General features: G+C 41.8%; 2 protein-coding genes across 12 annotated transcripts in view; one reads left to right on the top strand and one right to left on the bottom strand.

The window, feature by feature from the left end:
- Positions 1-18,574, bottom strand: part of LOC112244872 (nuclear pore complex protein DDB_G0274915) — a 710,200-nt gene that overhangs the window by 612,767 nt on the left and 78,859 nt on the right. The gene's annotated exons all lie outside the window — the stretch shown is intronic.
- LOC121839646 lies at positions 11,771-17,339 on the top strand. The gene is made up of 2 exons (XM_042299752.1): positions 11,771-12,364; positions 13,043-17,339. Exon 2 carries the CDS (start codon positions 15,061-15,063, stop codon positions 15,982-15,984), a length of 924 nt encoding a protein of 307 aa, XP_042155686.1. The 5' UTR covers positions 11,771-12,364; positions 13,043-15,060; the 3' UTR covers positions 15,985-17,339.

Genomic DNA, 18,574 nt, shown 5'->3' on the forward strand with positions numbered 1-18,574 from the left:
AAATGAGTCTACAGAACCACTGTTTGGAAGCTTTGGTTAATTTTTTCCAGATTTGTTCTGTCAATAATAGCTGACCCACCTCTCCAACATACAGGTTACAGTTGGTGTCATTACCAGCAGGGCCAGGAATCAAATCAAGTCAAATGTTGTTTGTCACATGCGCCGAACACAACAGGTGTAGTAGATCTTTCCGTTCAATGCTTACATAGAAGCCCTTAACCAATAATGCAGTTCAAGAAATAGAGTTAAAGATGATGATGTTAAATAAAACAAATGATGATGAAATCCTCCTCCTCATGACTGGCAGTAATGACAGGTTTCTGAACTGTGAAGTAGAACACACGTCTATGCATATTTTCTGTATATTATATTGTATAAGTTCCAATTTCACAAAATCTACAATGTAGATGTTCATTCAAATTATGGATCTATAGTTTCTATAACAATTACAAGACGCAAAAGTGACACATTAAACTTGTTTCTCTAACTACAAGGCAACATAAAAATGTAACTGTTGTTACTGACAAATAAGATTAATTAATATTGTTGTGATGCTATTAATTACTAGATTGGCTGATTCTACTCATGTGGTATACAGCGAGGGAGAGCTGTGTCACACTGCTCTGGACAGGAGTCCGTTGTTAGAGCAGAATTCGCACAGAAGTTGGCTTGAGCTTTGATTGAGTCTATCAAATCAAATCAAATTTTATTTGTCACATACACATATTTGTCACATACACATCCAGTTTCTGGAGACCTCTCCTTGTTTGGATTTGCAAATCCAACGGGGCAGTGCTCGGGTCTGTGTATGACTGTCCATGTGGGTGTTTGAGTGAGAAAAACGCATCGTCCCGACAACATCAAAATAGCCTTTCACGAGTCTGAAGTCAGGACTTTGAATTAGGTGTCAGCCAGACTAATTAATGAGTCCCTTACATGTAAAGTTATATAGATCACTGTGTGGAGAGAGAGAGAGATAAATTCTGTGTTCTCTCTGTAGTCACAGCTCACATCTCTCCTCTCCTGCAGACGACTGAACAGATTCTTCTTAAACACACTGAAGGTACAGAGTATTCTCACGTATGACTTCCACCTCATCCTAATGGCCTGAGCCTCTTGTAAGCCTGAGACTGGTCTCCAGTGTACAGGTTGCAGCTACTACCATCTCTGACAAACTCAGGAAGTACACAAATAATGGTGATGTCATGAGAAGATTCATCATTGATATCAATATCTGGTTTCTGTAGTTCACCATTGAGGAGAAAACAATTTTACTGTCGATAGCATACATTGTTTAATTTGGCGTAATGCTGGCATGATGACATAATTACTGATTTTATATCTGATCATAGTTAGTCAAACTTGCAGTATCCATTTGAACAGTCTTCTCTTACCAACAATATTGAAAGAAGTAGTGTCATTGTACGTTGATAGATGGATCTCCCTTTGACCTCAGCAGGTGAATTTTGACCTGCCCACTTCACCAGCTCAGTCCCTGTGAGAGTGTCTGCTGACAGGGTGAGGGTTTAGGACCTCTCCCGTCCATGCAGAAGTTACACTGAGACACAGAGACGGATGGAGGTCTTTGACAGCCCAGCTGAACTGAGTCTCTTTGTCTCTGATGACTGTCGGCCAGGGAGGAGGTGGGTCTGTGAGGTCAGAAGAATAGTGTCTCTTTGAAAGTTACATTTTTAACAAATTCACAGGTAATCCATACATACTAACAGTATGGAAAATCCATTAATAAAATGTTCAACTATGACAGCATTTATGTTTGCACAAAGTACAGTCTTTTCTATCATTATGTGAAATGCGACATTATAAGATCTCATTTTCAGAACAAGCATAATGAATATGATATAACAATGCATTATGGTGTATTATACTATAGGTATACTATAGTATACTATTGTATTTTAGTGTATTTTATTGTATTATAAGTGTGTAATTGTATTAACCACCAGTGACTTAGACAGGGTATGTGAGACTTCTCTACAGCATAGTAACATTTCACGTTGACCACATCTGGAAACGTTTGATCTGCCCTCTTGAGCAGCTCCACCGTTATTTATCTTGCAGTTGAGAGAAATACACATATTTTCCTTTCATCAGCAATCTCCGACTTCAGGTCCCACACCCTTTTAAGCACCTTCCCCAAACTCAGCCATCTCACGTTTGTGTGGTAGGGGAGATCTGCATGACCCTTCTCTGTCTCTTCCAACAGTGAGTCAAACTACCTGTGGTTTAAAGATTTTGCTCTTATGTAGTTTACCACTTTAGTGACTGTATCCACTACATGGCTCATTTTCAGAGGACATTTACAGAGCACCTCCTGATGAATACCGCAATGCAGGAAAATCATTTTCTGAACTGGGTTCAGCTCAGCTACTTGATCTTGTATCCTTTTCAAAAGACCAACATTTTGTCCTGTCAAGTTTGGGCACCCATCAGTGGTCACGCTGGATAACTTGTCAAAACTCAGTCCCAGCTTTGCCACACACTTATCAACCTCCTCCAAAAAAATTGTTCCCTGTGGTTGTGCTCTTCATTGACTGCACTGAAGCAAGCTCCTCTGTAATTCTAAAGTCTGGGGTTATGCCTCGGAAGAATATCAACAACTGTGCCGTGTCACGTGCATCACTGCTCTCATCCAGGACCAAGGAGAAATAGGTGAAATCCTTTACCTTGTCTTTCCATGTTCTCTACGATGTCCTCAACCCGCCATGTCACTAATTGTCTTGACAGGGAAAACATTTTCAAACAGCTCTTTCTTGTCGGGGCAAAGTATTGCTGCAGAGTCAATTGATCATTCTTTAATGAATGTTTAATCAGCGAATGGTTTGCTATGTTAACAATTTTGTGTGACAGTACATACCTAGCTCATGCAATTTCGTTGTTTGCTGAATGCAGTGTTGTGAAAAGTCCTTGCTGCTTTTGCAACTGAGAAAGCAACTATTTTGATGCACTTGCCCTCTGCTCAGAAGACATATTCCTATATTTCTCTGCATGCTTCGTCTGGAAGTGTCAGGACAAGGTGTAGTCTTTCAAGACAGCAATGCTCTCTCTGCACACAGCTTTCCCTGATACTTCAAAAAAGGAATATTTCAATGTCCACTCTTGCTGGAAACCCCTACTTTCCATTTCTTTGAAAAACTCATTTTTGCACATTTTCAAGCTAACTACTATTTGTAACAGTGACGTGTGTCAGCCTTTCAGTAGGGTAGATGAAGAGTGAGGTAAGAGGGATGGAGTGTGACACTTTGGGCTGGTTTCAACAGACACATTAAGGGGCTCCCAAGTGGCGCAGCGGTTTAAGGCACAGTACAGTCCCTGGTTCGAATCCAGGCTGTATCACATGAGGCCCACATTGGGCGTCCTATAGGGTGGTGCACAATTGGCCAAGTGTCGTCCGGGTTTGGCCGGGGTAGGCTGTCATTGTAAATAACATTTTGACTTGCCTAGTTAAAACTTCTTATGGCTTGGTGGCAGTATTTCGACGTCTGGATGAGAAGCGTGCCCAAAGTAAACGGCCTGTTTACCCCAGTCCAGAAGCTAGGATATGCATATAATTGTTCGATTTGGATAGAAAACACTAAAAAAGTTCCAAAACTGTTAAAATAATGTCTGTCAGTATAACATAACTGATATGGCAGGTGAAAACCTGAGGAAAATCCATCCAGGAAGTGGGATTTTTTGATGTTGGTAGTTTTCAATTGAATGCCAATAGAGTATCTAATGGGTTAGGACCCAGATTGCAGTTCCTATGGCTTCCACTAGATGTCAACAGTCTTTAGACATTGTTTCAGGCTTGTTTTCTGAAAAATTAAGAAGAATGAGACCTTTCTGTCAGTGGACTGTAGAATCATGGAGTGATGGTTTAGGCGCATGACCGAGTGCGTGCCCTTTGTTGTTTTTTCTTGCTATTGAATACACTATTGTCAGGTTGAAATATTATCAATTATTTAGACAATTGACAACCTGAGGATTAATTATTAACATCGTTTGACATGTTTCGATTAACTTTACCGGTACTATAATTATGTCTTCGTCTGCTTGTTTTGACCGCCTTTGAGCCAGTGGATTACTGAACAAAACGCGCCAACAAAACAGAGTTTTGGGATATAAAGAGAGACTTTATCAAACAAAACAAACATTTATTGTGTAGCTGGGACTCTTGTGACTGCAACCAGATGAAGATCTTCGAAGGTAAGTGATTCATTTTAACGCTATTTCGGACTTTCGTGACTCCTCTACTTGGTTGGAAAATGTTTGTATGCTTTTGTAATTGGGGCGCTGTCCTCAGATGTTCGCATGATATGCTTTCGCCGTAAAGACTTTTTGAAATCTGACGAAGTGGCTGGACTCCACACTGCCCTTTCCCACCTAAACAAAAAGGAACACCTATGTGAGAATATTCATTGACTACAGCTCAGCGTTCAACACCACAGTGCCATCAAAGCTCATCAATAAGCTTAGGACCCTGGGATAAACACCTCCCTCTGCAACTGGATCCTGGACTTCCTGATGGGCCGCCCTAAGGTGATAAAGGTAGGTAAAAACACATCTGCCACGCTGATCCTTAACACATGGGCCCCTCAGGGGTGTGTGCTCAGTCCCCTCCTGTACTCCGTGTTCACTCATGATTGCACTGCCAGGCATGACTGGCATCATCATTAAATTTGCCGATGACACAACAGTGGTAGGTCTGATCACTGGCAACGATGAGACAGCCTGTAGGGAGGAGGTCAGAGACCTGGCCGTGTGATGCCAGGACAACAACCTCTCCCTCAACGTGATTAAGACAAAGGAGATGATTGTGGACTACAGGAAAAAGAGGACTGAGCACACCCCCATTCTCATCGACGGGGCTACAGTGGAGCAGGTTGAGAGGTTCAAGTTTCTTGGTGTCCACATCATCAACAAACTATCATAGTCCAAGCACACCAAGACAGTTGTGATGAGGGCACGACAAAACCTAATTCCCCTCAGGAGACTGAAAAGATTTGTCATGGGTCCTCAGATCCTCAAACGGTTCTACAGCTGCACCATCGAGAGCGTCCTGGTTGCATCACTGCCTGGTCTGGCAACTGCTTGGCCTCTGACCACAAGGCATTACAGAGGGTAGTACGAATGGCCCAGTACATCACTGGGGCCAAGCTTCCTGCCATCCAGGACCTCTATACCAGGCAGTGTATGAGAAAGACCCTAAAGATTGTTAAAGACTCCAGCCACCTTCAGTAGAAGTCATGACAAACATAAATACTGACATAGTTGAACATTTTAAATAACAATGTATTATGGTGTATTATACTATAGATGTACTATATTATACAGTATATTAAAGTGTGTTATATTGTATTATAAGTGTATGATTTTATGAACCACCTACTTACCCTGAACAGTGACTGAGACAGGGTTACATAAAATAGAAGTGTGAGACATCCCTACATCAAAGTAACACTTCACTTTGACCACATCTGGAAACGTTTGATCTGACCTCTTGAGCAGCTCTGTCCCTGTGAGTGTGTGAGTACAGGATGAGTCTGGAAGATTCTTCCTCCTGTCTATGTAGAAGTAACAGTGAGACACATGGAGAGATGGAGGCGTCTCACAACTCAGCTGAACTGAGTCTCTCTCTTTGATGACTGCAGGCCTCACTATCAGACTGGGAGGAGGAAGATCTGTGAGGTCAGAGGGGTGATGGAGTGTGTCACTTTTAATTTAATTATACATTTGTTTTCAATGTTTAAGTACGTTGCCGGAGTCTCCTGCCTGTTTAGCGCAGCCAGAGCTGCCAGCCTGCATGGAGCAGCCAGAGCTGCCAGCCTGCATGGAGCAGCCAGAACTGCCAGTCTGCAAGGAGCTCCCAGTCTGCAAGGAGCTGTCAGTCTGTAAGGAGCTGCCAGTCTGCAAGGAGCTGCCAGTCTGCAAGGAGCTGTCAGTCTGCAAGGAGCTGTCAGTCTGTAAGGAGCTGTCAGTCTGCAAGGAGCTGCCAGTCTGCCAGACTCTTCCAGATCCGCCAGTCAGCCAGGATCCGCCAGTCAGCCAGACTCTTCTAGATCTGCCAGTCAGCCAGACTCTTCTAGATCTGCCAGTCAGCCAGACTCTTCCAGATCTGCCAGTCAACCAGACTCTTCCAGATCTGCCAGTCAACCAGACTCTTCCAGATCTGCCAGTCAGCCAGACACTTCCAGATCCGCCAGTCAGCCAGACTCTTCCAGATCTGCTAGTCAACCAGACTCTTCCAGATCTGCCAGTCAACCAGACTCTTCCAGATCCACCAGTCAACCAGACTCTTCCAGATCCTCCAGTGAACCAGACTTCCAGATCCGCCAGTCAGCCAGACTCTTCCAGATCTGCCAGTCAGCCAGACTCTTCCAGATCTGCCAGTCAGCCAGACTCTTCCAGATCTGCCAGTCAGCCAGACTCTTCCAGATCTGCCAGTCAACCAGACTCTTCCAGATCTGCCAGTCAACCAGACTCTTCCAGATCCGCCAGTCAGCCGGGATCTGCCAGAACTGCCAGTCGGCCAGGATCTGCCAGTCGGTCAGGATCCGCCAGTCAGCCCAGATCTGCCAGTCAACCAGACTCTTCCAGATCCGCCAGTCAGCCAGGATCTGCCAGATCCGCCAGTCAGCCAGGATCTGCCAGTCAGCCAGGATCTGCCAGTCAGCCAGGATCTACCAGCCAGCCAGGATCTGATAGATCCGCCAGTCAGCCAGGATCTGCCAGATCCGCCAGTCAGCCAGGATCTACCAGTCAGCCAGGATCTGCCAGTTAGCCAGGATCTGGTAGATCCATCAACCTGCCTGAGCTTCCTCTCACTCCGAGCTTCCTCTCACTCCTGAGCTTCCTCTCACTCCTGAGCTTCCTCTCACTCCCGAGCTTCCTCTCACTCCCGAGCTTCCCCTCAGTCCCGAGCTGCCTTATTCCCGAGCTGCCCCTCAGTCCCGATCTGCTCCTCAGTCCAGTGGGGTTCTGGGTGAGGACTACTAGGCCATGGTCGGCGGCGCGGGTGGACTATCCAAGGACGCGAGGAGAGGGGACTAAGACATTGATTGAGTGGGGTCCACAGCCCGCGCCGGAGCCGCCACCATGGACAGACGCCCACCCGGACCCTCCCTATTGTTTTGAGGTGCGTTCGGGAGTCCGCACCTTAGGGGGGTTCTGTCACGCCCTGGTCGAAGTATTTTGTGTTTACCTTTATTTATTTGGTCAGGCCAGGGTGTGGCATGGGTTTTTGTATGTGGTGTGTATGTATTGGGATTGTAGCTATTGTGGGTGAAATTGGTTATGTGGGAGAGATTATATACATGATTTGATAACAAAAGAGAAAAGGTACACTTATGGGTTCATTCCCTGTTCTGGTAAAATGCATTTTCTATTGTATAGGGCAGGAAGCAGTTAAAGGCCATAGGGGACACTAAAAATGCAGACACATAGATGCTTAAGACCAGCTGGGCATACAAGGATCAAAGGGATAGAAAAAGGAGGGGGGTCAGCCAAATGACCAACTGATGGATTACAGACATCAATTGCAGGGACAGAGCAAGCCTATAGTATAGAGGAATGTATAGTATTTTTAGGGCAGCTGGACACTAAAAACTAGAGATAAAGACATACAAAGGGACACATGGAGTTAATTACAGGGTATGAACACAGGCCACAGGAAAGGGGGATGTATATTATCTTTAGGTCAAAGCAAGGGTCTTGTCACCATTAGGATCAAATGGAAAGCAGATGGGGGCGTTATTGGGCTGAACAAGCAGAATGCACGGATTGGGATGTAACTTAATTTGCATATGGGAGGGACTTATATGGTAGGTGTATAACTCAGAGCGAGGGCTCTGAAAAAGGGTGTGGGTCCCGCGGGGCTCTCCGGCTTATGATGCGGGTGTATTAAAAGTCTATCATTGAATTCAAAGTTCTTGGTTGTCATATTTGAACCGATTTTCCACTACAGATTTGGCGAGCTTGCCAGGAGAGTCAGGGACTGAAAAACGTTCTTGGCTGGCAGCGGGATCTTTGGACGATCTGGGCAAACAAGGGTGGCCACCCAGCTAAGGTAAGAAAACAGTGAAATGTTTGCGTAGATCGCTTCAGAGATCCTGCCTCAGCAAGAGGAGCGTCAAGTAGGTCTCTCTCTCAAATTTCCTAAAAATTATAGAAACGAAAGAACTTTTTGAAATTCAATGAATTTGCATGCATGTGTGTAAGCTTGGGAATTGTATAATGAATGTGCATGTTTAGTGAGTGAGTAGGCGGGGGCTGTGAACTTCGCTGGTGTCAGGTGTGTTATTCGGCATGTTGGGCGCAGGGCTGCAGTTACCTGTTACCTGTTTATAAGGTCTGAATAGAATAAGTAATTATAGAAATCCTACGATACCGCTTCAAAATATTTACCAGAGGGTCTGACTGGGTAGGTCACTTTATTGATAAGTAATCCTGCGATACCGCCTCGAAATATTTAGCTGAAGGACTGTATGGGTAGGCTACTTTATTGATAAGTAGATAGGGAAATATTCATGGCTACCGCTTCAAGGAAAAGGTCTGTACGGATGAGTATTTAGTAAATAAATACACATGGCTACCGCTTTAAAATGAAGGACTGTACGGGTGAATATTTTAAACACAGAAAGAACGCTGGCCTGATTGTGCGACGTTCAACTGAAAAAGGAAATCCTGCGAATACAAAACGCTCCGTCTAGCTAAACGGGGGTTTATAAATCAGTAGGTCGCGCCACGATATTGCTCTAACGTAGAATAAAGATCAATACGGGGTGGATGAATAGGATATGAAGACAAGCTGATCCGATTAGACAGTAGTCTCGTCATGTCGTAAAAATCCTATAGGATAATACCAGTTTATGTAGAGGAAGTGTATTAAGCTAGGGGATAAACTATAGGTCGTTTTTAGGTAAAAACGAAGAGTATGCGTGAAAAATCCTATAGGATAGTACCAGTTTATGTAGAGGAAGAGAATTAAGTTAGGTAAGAAACTATAGGTCGTTTTAGGTAAAAACGAAGGGTGTATGTGAAACGAATGTGAATAAAGAAATTGAATGAATGAAAATAAACGAATGAATGACAATTCTTTGTGATGAATGAGCAGATTAGAAAGAAGAGGAAGAACAGGCTGTGTGTCTGTGACCAACTGGGAATGCGCAGGCCTCTCTAACAGTTAACAGTGTAATTTGAGAAAGAGAGCGCAGTTAACACTCACTGGGAAGAGGAACGAAATCGATAAATACTGGGCAAGATAAGTTATACATAAGGATAAAACATTGATTGGATAATGAGTTGTAAAAATACAATAGGTGTCAAAAAGAGGTATTATTAAACAAGGCATGGGTAGTGTATAACGGATGCGAAGTAGAAAGAAATAGACTAAAATATACTGGTTAAAATAAATCTAGGCGGTCTAGAATAAAGTGAGAAAGTCTAGAATACATATTAAAAATATCACGAGCCCCGTAAACGAAATAGGAGGCTGCAATTTAAAAATAGCCTCAGGAATTAAACAGTAAAATAGGCTAAGAGAGAAAATAGCAAGCGGATAAATAAAGAGATAAGAAAGTGCATTACATTATAAATAAGCTGAATTAGAAGGAAAATTATATGAAATAGGATTTAATACACTGAATAAAGTTAAAGTAATAGTATAAGCAAAGATAAAAACACAGTGATATTTGAGGTGCTGCACTAGAATGAGACATTAAGGCTTCTGTAGAATTCAGTAATACAGTTGTAGACATTATAGAATAGGTTTTACTAGGGGTATTAAGTGATGTGAATAAACTATTATTTGAGAAAGTAGGGTAGATCTGCCTTGGGAAATAGTAAATAAAGTGTATAATGCGATGGGAGTGTTTAGGGGGAAATTAGTGTAAGATGACACTGGAATGTGGGAGCACCCTTTTCAAAAGAACAGCGGCTGATCGTTCTAAGGTTAATATGAATGGAGTTTTCTCCAAGCGGTGTATAGTCTCTGATTTATCAAAAAGTGGTTCATAGAGAGTACAGTTTATATGTGATAAAATACGTACTAGATCACGTTTTACCTAACTTCTAGTAAGGTACCGATGTAATTTACAAATAGCCCCACTTGGAGTCGTTTTGTATTAAAATGGTGGTTTCAATGGCGATTTGAATGCGTGGAGGAAGTTGTTGTTAGCGTTAAAATACGGAAAATAAACGTATATGAAGGATTGCAGAACGTGGTGAAGGTGGTTGAAAGAAGAGCAAATTGTAGTGTATGGGTGTTTCAATTTCTAAAGGGTAGCATACAGATGGCCGAGCAGGGAGGAATTGGGCGTTCCGTGCATGGCTGGAGTTTCTGTCGCATGCTCGGGAAAAGTGAGGGGATTTTTAGCAGATGTGTGATAATGTTGGCTTGCTGATTTAGGTGGCATGGTGAATGTTAACAACATGTACATTTCTTTTCCAGAAGAAAAGGGGTTACATTTTCAATGGGTTTTTTTTCAATTCAGTTTTAGACTGGGTATGCAGAAGGATGGAAGTGCTTTTGAAAGTGTGGTTAAGATGTTTCTAAAGAGAGTGAATACATTATAATGGTGTCAAATGCCCTGAACCCTAATAATTTCCTGTGAAGACTGATCAACTTCACTAGAAATTGTTGGAACAGGTGGGATTGAATTATAAAATGATTGAGCAACACCAGTCTCTATTCAGAGTGTACCATCACTTTGAAATTCTATTATTTCCTTGGGAAAAAGATGAAGAGAGGTAATCTTGAATTGACTAGTTATTCAAATAGGTTTATTTATATTAAACATGGGTTCATAGTTGAGATTATCAATTCCCTGGGGTTATGGTCTTTGGGTAAATACAAAATGTGCTTTGTTCATTCTACATATAAAATGGAAATATATGTAAACAAGGGATAACAGTTACTCCAAATAGGTTATTGGAGTGGGAGTTTCTGCAAGGGTTATGTTGATAACTACATAATCTGTAGCTCATCTGAGAGATTGCCAGTAGAATAAGGGAGTTATCATGGAATGTGATTATCACCACAACAAGTGTGTGTGGAACTCTAACCCACCCTACTGGCTGAATAGTGTGGGACCACTGTGTCTGATGACCTGTGAACTGTCTCTGGAATGCTATGTACTGGGAGAAGAAAGACTAAAGGGGATAATGACCTTATAGTACCAGGCCACTCATGACAGAAAAACAGAGGCAAAAAGGTGCATGATAAAATAGATGTTACTGGTACTAAAAGGTTTTAGTATAATGTTAATTATTAAAAGGATGATGAACTAAATTGAGTAGGTAAAATTTGAGTTAAAGTAAACACTAAGGACTGTTATCCTGAATATTGGATTGGACAATTTATAAACAACATTTAGTTATGTTTTGAATATGGGAAAACTCTGGAAACTAATCCTGAGACAGGTTGGTTGACAGAACTTGCAGAATATTAGATTAAGGGTTTTTGTTTCTTTTATTTTACAATATCATTGAAATTGGAGTGATACATTGGAATGACATAAGTAATTGAATAAAACGTATAGTCTGTTGTGTGATAACACCCAAGGATGAAGAAGACATTACAAATAGTGGTAATTTATTGCAAATATGCAGTTATTATAATTTACTTTACTATTTTTCTTGTTTGGTCAATTTCTTTTTGTTTTGAGGAAAATAAGAGTCTGAGAGGAGACTAATATAAATTGATTAAAAATGATTTGAGAATGTTTAAGTATGTATCAAACTATGGAAGGAAATTAGGAGTAGTGACTTATGTGTTATGGTAACAAAGGGGGGTGTTATTTCTAGAAACAATGTATATTGATAGACAAGATAATTCACAGAAAAGGAAGGACAGTTGGTCTTGTGAAAATATAGGGACAATTCTGAAATTAAATAGAGCATTACACATACCTAGATTATGGTAAAAGTAATAAGTAGTGACATTTTGAAGAAGCTTAGGACTTAGTTGTGTTAGGATTGGATATTCTTTCAACTGGAAGACACTTGACTGATTACATGATATTCTTACAGCAGTTGCTGTAGGGACCATAATTTGGCTATCATTATGAATATTTTTGTGGCAAGAGGTCAGGTATTTGAGACAGAATGTTTACATAACAGAATGTTAACATAGGGCTGTTATTTAAGAAAGTCTGTTGTCAGGAAATAACCCATGTGTTAGTATGTATGTTCCCAGGAAAAGAGGCCAGATGGAAGGGCATGGGCTGAATTCTGGAGACTGAGTCTACATCAAGATACACCAGGCTGGGGATATACTTCTTACAGCACCTGCAGTGGTAAAGATCGTCATGTCTCTCTTTGATGGGTGCATAAGTTTCACAAGAAGTAAGGTCCAGCTGAATAATGGGTGAGCTTGAAAACACCATGACAGAGGACGTGAAACAAAACAAAAGAGAGAGAGAGAAACTAGATTCTACTGTAGACATACTGAGTTGAGTTTGGGGGTTATTTGGTTTATTTGATAATGTATCATGTGAATAAGGATAGATATTGGGTTAGTTGGACCTAAACCACATGTTGAAGGCTCGATGTGGAAGCCCATTCAGTGTTGAATTACTTCAAGAAGAAATAATGTTGATTAAGGTTATGCACATGCTTATCAGTTGAAATAGAGCAAATAGGGAACTAAGTAAAAAATGACATGATTTGGGAACACCTCTCAGAACCTGTGGCCGAAAGGGGAAGACTGGATAAAAGCATGAGGAAGCTAATTAGGGCCTCCATTTTTGTAGAGTCCAGCAGAAACACATCCTGAAAGCATAGAGTCGGGTGAAGAGAGAGTGGGAATTGTCATGGTCTTAGATTTCAGTATTTATGAATACAGTCATGCATAACACATAACATTGTCAATACTGTTATGTTGTGTCTTTTGTTTTACAAGTATTTTGTTTAGGAAACCAGATGGAGAAGGGTTCTCCAGCTTCAGCTGGAATGTCAGTTTGTGTGATGAGTGATGGAAGTAAGAGAATGTATGGTGTAATCATAGAACAGAGGCCATAAGTCTTTAAGTATGAATGCCCCACAGAAAGAAGGCAGAAACCTGAACCAGGATGAGAGGTTCCACATCGGATGATCCAAGGGGACCAGAAGGACCTCTCCCAGTGGTACCAGGAGATCTGGTCTACATTCGAATGTTCCGAAGGAAGTGGGATCAGCCGAGGAGAGAAGGACCCTACGAGGTGGCAGCAGCCACAATCACGGCTGTCCAAGTGAAAAGAAGCAAGACGTGGTATCATCTAAACCACTGTACCGAGTCCCGACGGAGAGAAGGACACAACCATACAGAGATGAGGACACAGAGGATGCTGATTCACCAGAGAGGAGCCCGGAGGGAGCAGGAGCAGCGGAATCGATCAAAGCCCCGGGGAGGACTCAAGAAAATGGCAGACCAAATACAACGAGTGCATCAGCTAACACACTCCGAAGAAGCACCAGGGGAAAAGAGCCTGAAAAGAAAAGAGCCTGAAAAGTAAAGAGACAAACGACCAAAGTCTCCTCCAGTATGGCCAGAAGGCCCAGAAGTGGGGGGGGGGTAACATGTCTGCTACTACTGATGATATACCGGTTGGGGCAGACCTCTTTGACAGAAGCCCTCTACAGTGGGACCCTGAGGTATCTCCTAAAGAATGGGAACATCTCTTCCCTGAAATGGATGCCTTCTCAGATGGAAGCCAGGTTCGGCCTGAGGAGGGAACAACAGGAGAAGAAAGCGGAGGAGAAGCATTATACCAAGAACAGAAATCCTGCAAGATGAAAGAAATGGGGATTTCCCAAAAATTGATTTTTCAGCTCTTACCTGATCTCCATAATGAACCATTGGAATTAGGACCACGAAAGAACATTGACAATGACAGAATAAGAGCGACTGAGGACAATACGAAGATGATGCACGCACTCACAATCAAGATAAATGATAAAAGCAGGAAGAGAAGAGAGGAACCTGTCGAACGAGGTAAATAGGTTGATAGGTTTAAATTTCATGTTCCCTCACAATTTCTAACAGAACCAGGGGAACAGAGGACAGTTTCTGTATGGAAGAAGAAACCTGTACCGGAGGAGCCACTCTGTGGATGGACGCATCATATAACAAAGGGAGAAGCTGTTTGGGACCTCAAAGGATGTGACCTGACATTAACCAAACGTGTGGAAGGCTGGGAGTTTATCATGAACAAGATGACACCAGCAGAAGGTGAAGAATTTGAAATTGAAATAACAAGAACAGGACTGAGTGAAGGAAACAGTTACAAATATGTTAAATTGGGTCCTATGCCAGCACCTGAACAAAAACTGCTGGTGACAACCAAAGTAATGACAACAATGGTGGCGGCTGCTGTAACGACCAACTACCACTGAGATGACACCAACTGCTCTTACCAAGCAGACCACGGCAATCACAAAGACACCTGACACATCAGAGCCAAAAACATTCTTTAATGAGATTTGGAATTCTTTTTCAAACTCAAATGATCTATCTCATGACAAGAACATTGCCAAGATGACAGATATAGACGTATCAGACTCAGAATCGTTCAAGGACACCACACAGGAAGAAGAGGTGAAAAATGAATGTACCTGAACCTGCATCGTTTGAAGAAATGTGTTAAATGTAAAATGTACAATATTCAGAAAAAATACTACATTCCTTTGTGTGACACAGAATGTAGGATTGCTCGAGGGAGAACTAGAGGCAGGACTGTGTTGAACAACACTGGGTTGGGTGACAAGGATTGTGCTGTCTATAACATTTGAACTGAATTAAATGGACCTTTGTTAGATGGAAACACTGTGATTAAAGGAATATATGAATGTTTTTACAGCCATAACACCGAAGGTATTGATGTAGGAAACACCACTGTAGAATGTGATACTATTTGGGTACTAGAGACTGCAGGGGTTCGTAGAAATAAAGATAAAGGGTTGGTGAGGAATAGAAAAGGGTTGTGTGGTAAAATAACTCAGGTTGCGCCATCTCTTATTATGCTAAACAATCAAGACAGAGGTCTTGCGGATAGTTCTGGATGTGTGGAAATAACAAACTGTTGAATGTACTGCCAGATGGATGGATTGGGTCTTTGTACTTTAGTTAGAGCAATTCAACAGGTAACCATTTTTAAATCACCCCATGATGACTATGTTAACTCTAGAGTTAAGAGGGCGTATGAGAAATACACTGAGGTATACTTTGATGCAATTGGACAGCCTAGAGGGGTACCTCGGGAGTTTAAGGCAAGAGATGAAGTTAAATCTGGATTTGAATCTATATTTTTGTGGATAACACCAAATAAGAACTTAGAGTGGATTACTTATATATACTATAACCGACAGAGATTCATTAACTATAATGACTCGGCTCTAACTGCGTTGGGGGAACAGGTACAGGCTACCAGTAAAATGTCTTGGCAAAATAGACAGGCTCTCAATTGGCTTTTGGCAGAGAAGGGTGGAGTTTGTGTTATGTTCGGGGATGATTGTTGCACCTTTATTCCCAATAACACTGCGCCTAATGGATCCTTTGCAATCGCTATGGCTAAACTTAAAGGGTTAAGAGAAGAGGTTAAGAAAAATGCTGGGGTGGACTCTCATGTTTGGGATTGGTTGGACTTAGCATTGGGGAAATGGGGAGCCATGTTTGCTAGGATGACCTTTATGCTGGGAGGGGGGATATTGGCTCTGGGTATTGTATTTTGTTGTGTTTTACCCTGGGTGAAATCACTTGTGATCCAGACAACGGTTAAACAGATGTTTGTAAGTAGAGCTGACACTCTGGTGATAGTTAATCCTGTGCCGGGTAGGCCAGGCCTCTATACTGATGGGAATGGACAGTTATGCAATGTGGTTGGTGGACCCCTTGACTGCTCTTTTGGTAATCCAAACTGCCTGTATGGAGTGGTCTCTGGAGGTGGTTACACTTGCCAGGGTTTTCATAAGGATGGTTTACATGTAGATGCTGACATTCCAAATTCATAGGACAGTCAACTGATACGTATCCACAAAAAGGGTATTTTCCATAGTAAATACAGGGGTACTATGTATGGTTTTAATATTTCTATTTTTGCTTATGGTCTTGTGTTTTTGTATGTTTTGTTGAATGTTTTTATAGGTATATCGATGAATATATCTGGGTTTTCTTTTAATTTAAAAGTTAGTTTTGCCAAAAACATGAAGGTAACAGTGGGATATCCCGGTTATAAGTGTCTATGGACTATGTACTTAATCTTTTAACAGAGGTTGGTATCATGTTTGTTGGAGAGGTGTCTGAGAGGGAGGATCATGTTGATAGCGTAAATTTAGAATGATGTTGTGTCAATTTTATTTTGAATTGTTTTTTCTTTTTCACATAACTGAGATAGTCTTAGGCAAGGCTATGTGCTTATGCTTCAACAAAGTGTACTGTATTTCTTTTATTGTTTGTTTCTAACTAGATCTTTTACTCTTATGTAATACTAGAGATGTTTGGTCTAGTTAATTAGGAAGCTTGATTTTTGTTAATCAACTGTTGATATTATGTTCCGTATATGTCCTTTAAAGTTTTTTGGTGCTTATTAAAGCACCAGAGGGAGGTTATGTGGGTGAAATTGGTTATGTGGGAGAGATTATATACATGATTTGATAACAAAAGAGAAAAGGTACACTTATGGGTTCATTCCCTGTTCTGGTAAAATGCATTTTCTATTGTATAGGGCAGGAAGCAGTTAAAGGCCATAGGGGACACTAAAAATGCAGACACATAGACGCTTAAGACCAGCTGGGCATACAAGGATCAAAGGGATAGAAAAAGGAGGGGGGTCAGCCAAATGACCAACTGATGGATTACAGACATCAATTGCAGGGACAGAGCAAGCCTATAGTATAGAGGAATGTATAGTATTTTTAGGGCAGCTGGACACTAAAAACTAGAGATAAAGACATACAAAGGGACACATGGAGTTAATTACAGGGTATGAACACAGGCCACAGGAAAGGGGGATGTATATTATCTTTAGGTCAAAGCAAGGGTCTTGTCACCATTAGGATCAAATGGAAAGCAGATGGGGGCGTTATTGGGCTGAACAAGCAGAATGCACGGATTGGGATGTAACTTAATTTGCATATGGGAGGGACTTATATGGTAGGTGTATAACTCAGAGCGAGGGCTCTGAAAAAGGGTGTGGGTCCCGCGGGGCTCTCCGGCTTATGATGCGGGTGTATTAAAAGTCTATCATTGAATTCAAAGTTCTTGGTTGTCATATTTGAACCGATTTTCCACTACACTATTGGGGTGTTCTAGTTAAGTCTATGGCTGTCTGAAGTGGTTCTCAATCAGAGGCAGGTGTTTATCGTTGTCTCTGATTGGGAACCATACAGTGCCTTGCGAAAGTATTCGGCCCCCTTGAACTTTGCGACCTTTTGCCACATTTCAGGCTTCAAACATAAAGATATAAAACTGTATTTTTTGTGAAGAATCAACAACAAGTGGGACACAATCATGAAGTGGAACGACATTTATTGGATATTTCAAACTTTTTTAACAAATCAAAAACTGAAAAATTGGGCGTGCAAAATTATTCAGCCCCTTTACTTTCAGTGCAGCAAACACTCTCCAGAAGTTCAGTGAGGATCTCTGAATGATCCAATGTTGACCTAAATGACTAATGATGATAAATACAATCCACCTGTGTGTAATCAAGTCTCCGTATAAATGCACCTGCACTGTGATAGTCTCAGAGGTCTGTTAAAAGCGCAGAGAGCATCATGAAGAACAAGGAACACACCAGGCAGGTCCGAGATACTGTTGTGAAGAAGTTTAAAGCCAGATTTGGATACAAAAAGATTTCCCAAGCTTTAAACATCCCAAGGAGCACTGTGCAAGCGATAATATTGAAATGGAAGGAGCATCAGACCACTGCAAATCTACCAAGACCTGGCCGTCCCTCTAAACTTTCAGCTCAAACAAGGAGAAGAGTGATCAGAGATGCAGCCAAGAGGCCCATGATCACTCTGGATGAACTGCAGAGATCTACAGCTGAGGTGGGAGACTCTGTCTATAGGACAACAATCAGTCGTATATTGCACAAATCTGGCCTTTATGGAAGAGTGGCAAGAAGAAAGCCATTTCTTAAAGATATCCATAAAAAGTGTCATTTAAAGTTTGCCACAAGCCACCTGGGAGACACACCAAACATGTGGAAGAAGGTGCTCTGGTCAGATGAAACCAAAATTGAACTTTTTGGCAACAATGCAAAATGTTATGTTTGGCGTAAAAGCAACACAGCCATCACCCTGAACACACCATCCCCACTGTCAAACATGGTGGTGGCAGCATCATGGTTTGGGCCTGCTTTTCTTCAGCAGGGACAGGGAAGATGGTTAAAATTGATGGGAAGATGGATGGAGCCAAATACAGGACCATTCTGGAAGAAAACCTGATGGAGTCTGCAAAAGACCTGAGACTGGGACTGAGATTTGTCTTCCAACAAGACAATGATCCAAAACATAAAGCAAAATCTACAATGGAGTGGTTCAAAAATAAACATATCCAGGTGTTAGAATGGCCAAGTCAAAGTCCAGACCTGAATCC

This window comes from Oncorhynchus tshawytscha, linkage group LG02 (assembly GCF_018296145.1).
Source record: "Oncorhynchus tshawytscha isolate Ot180627B linkage group LG02, Otsh_v2.0, whole genome shotgun sequence".
Classification (NCBI taxonomy): Eukaryota; Metazoa; Chordata; class Actinopteri; order Salmoniformes; family Salmonidae; genus Oncorhynchus; species Oncorhynchus tshawytscha.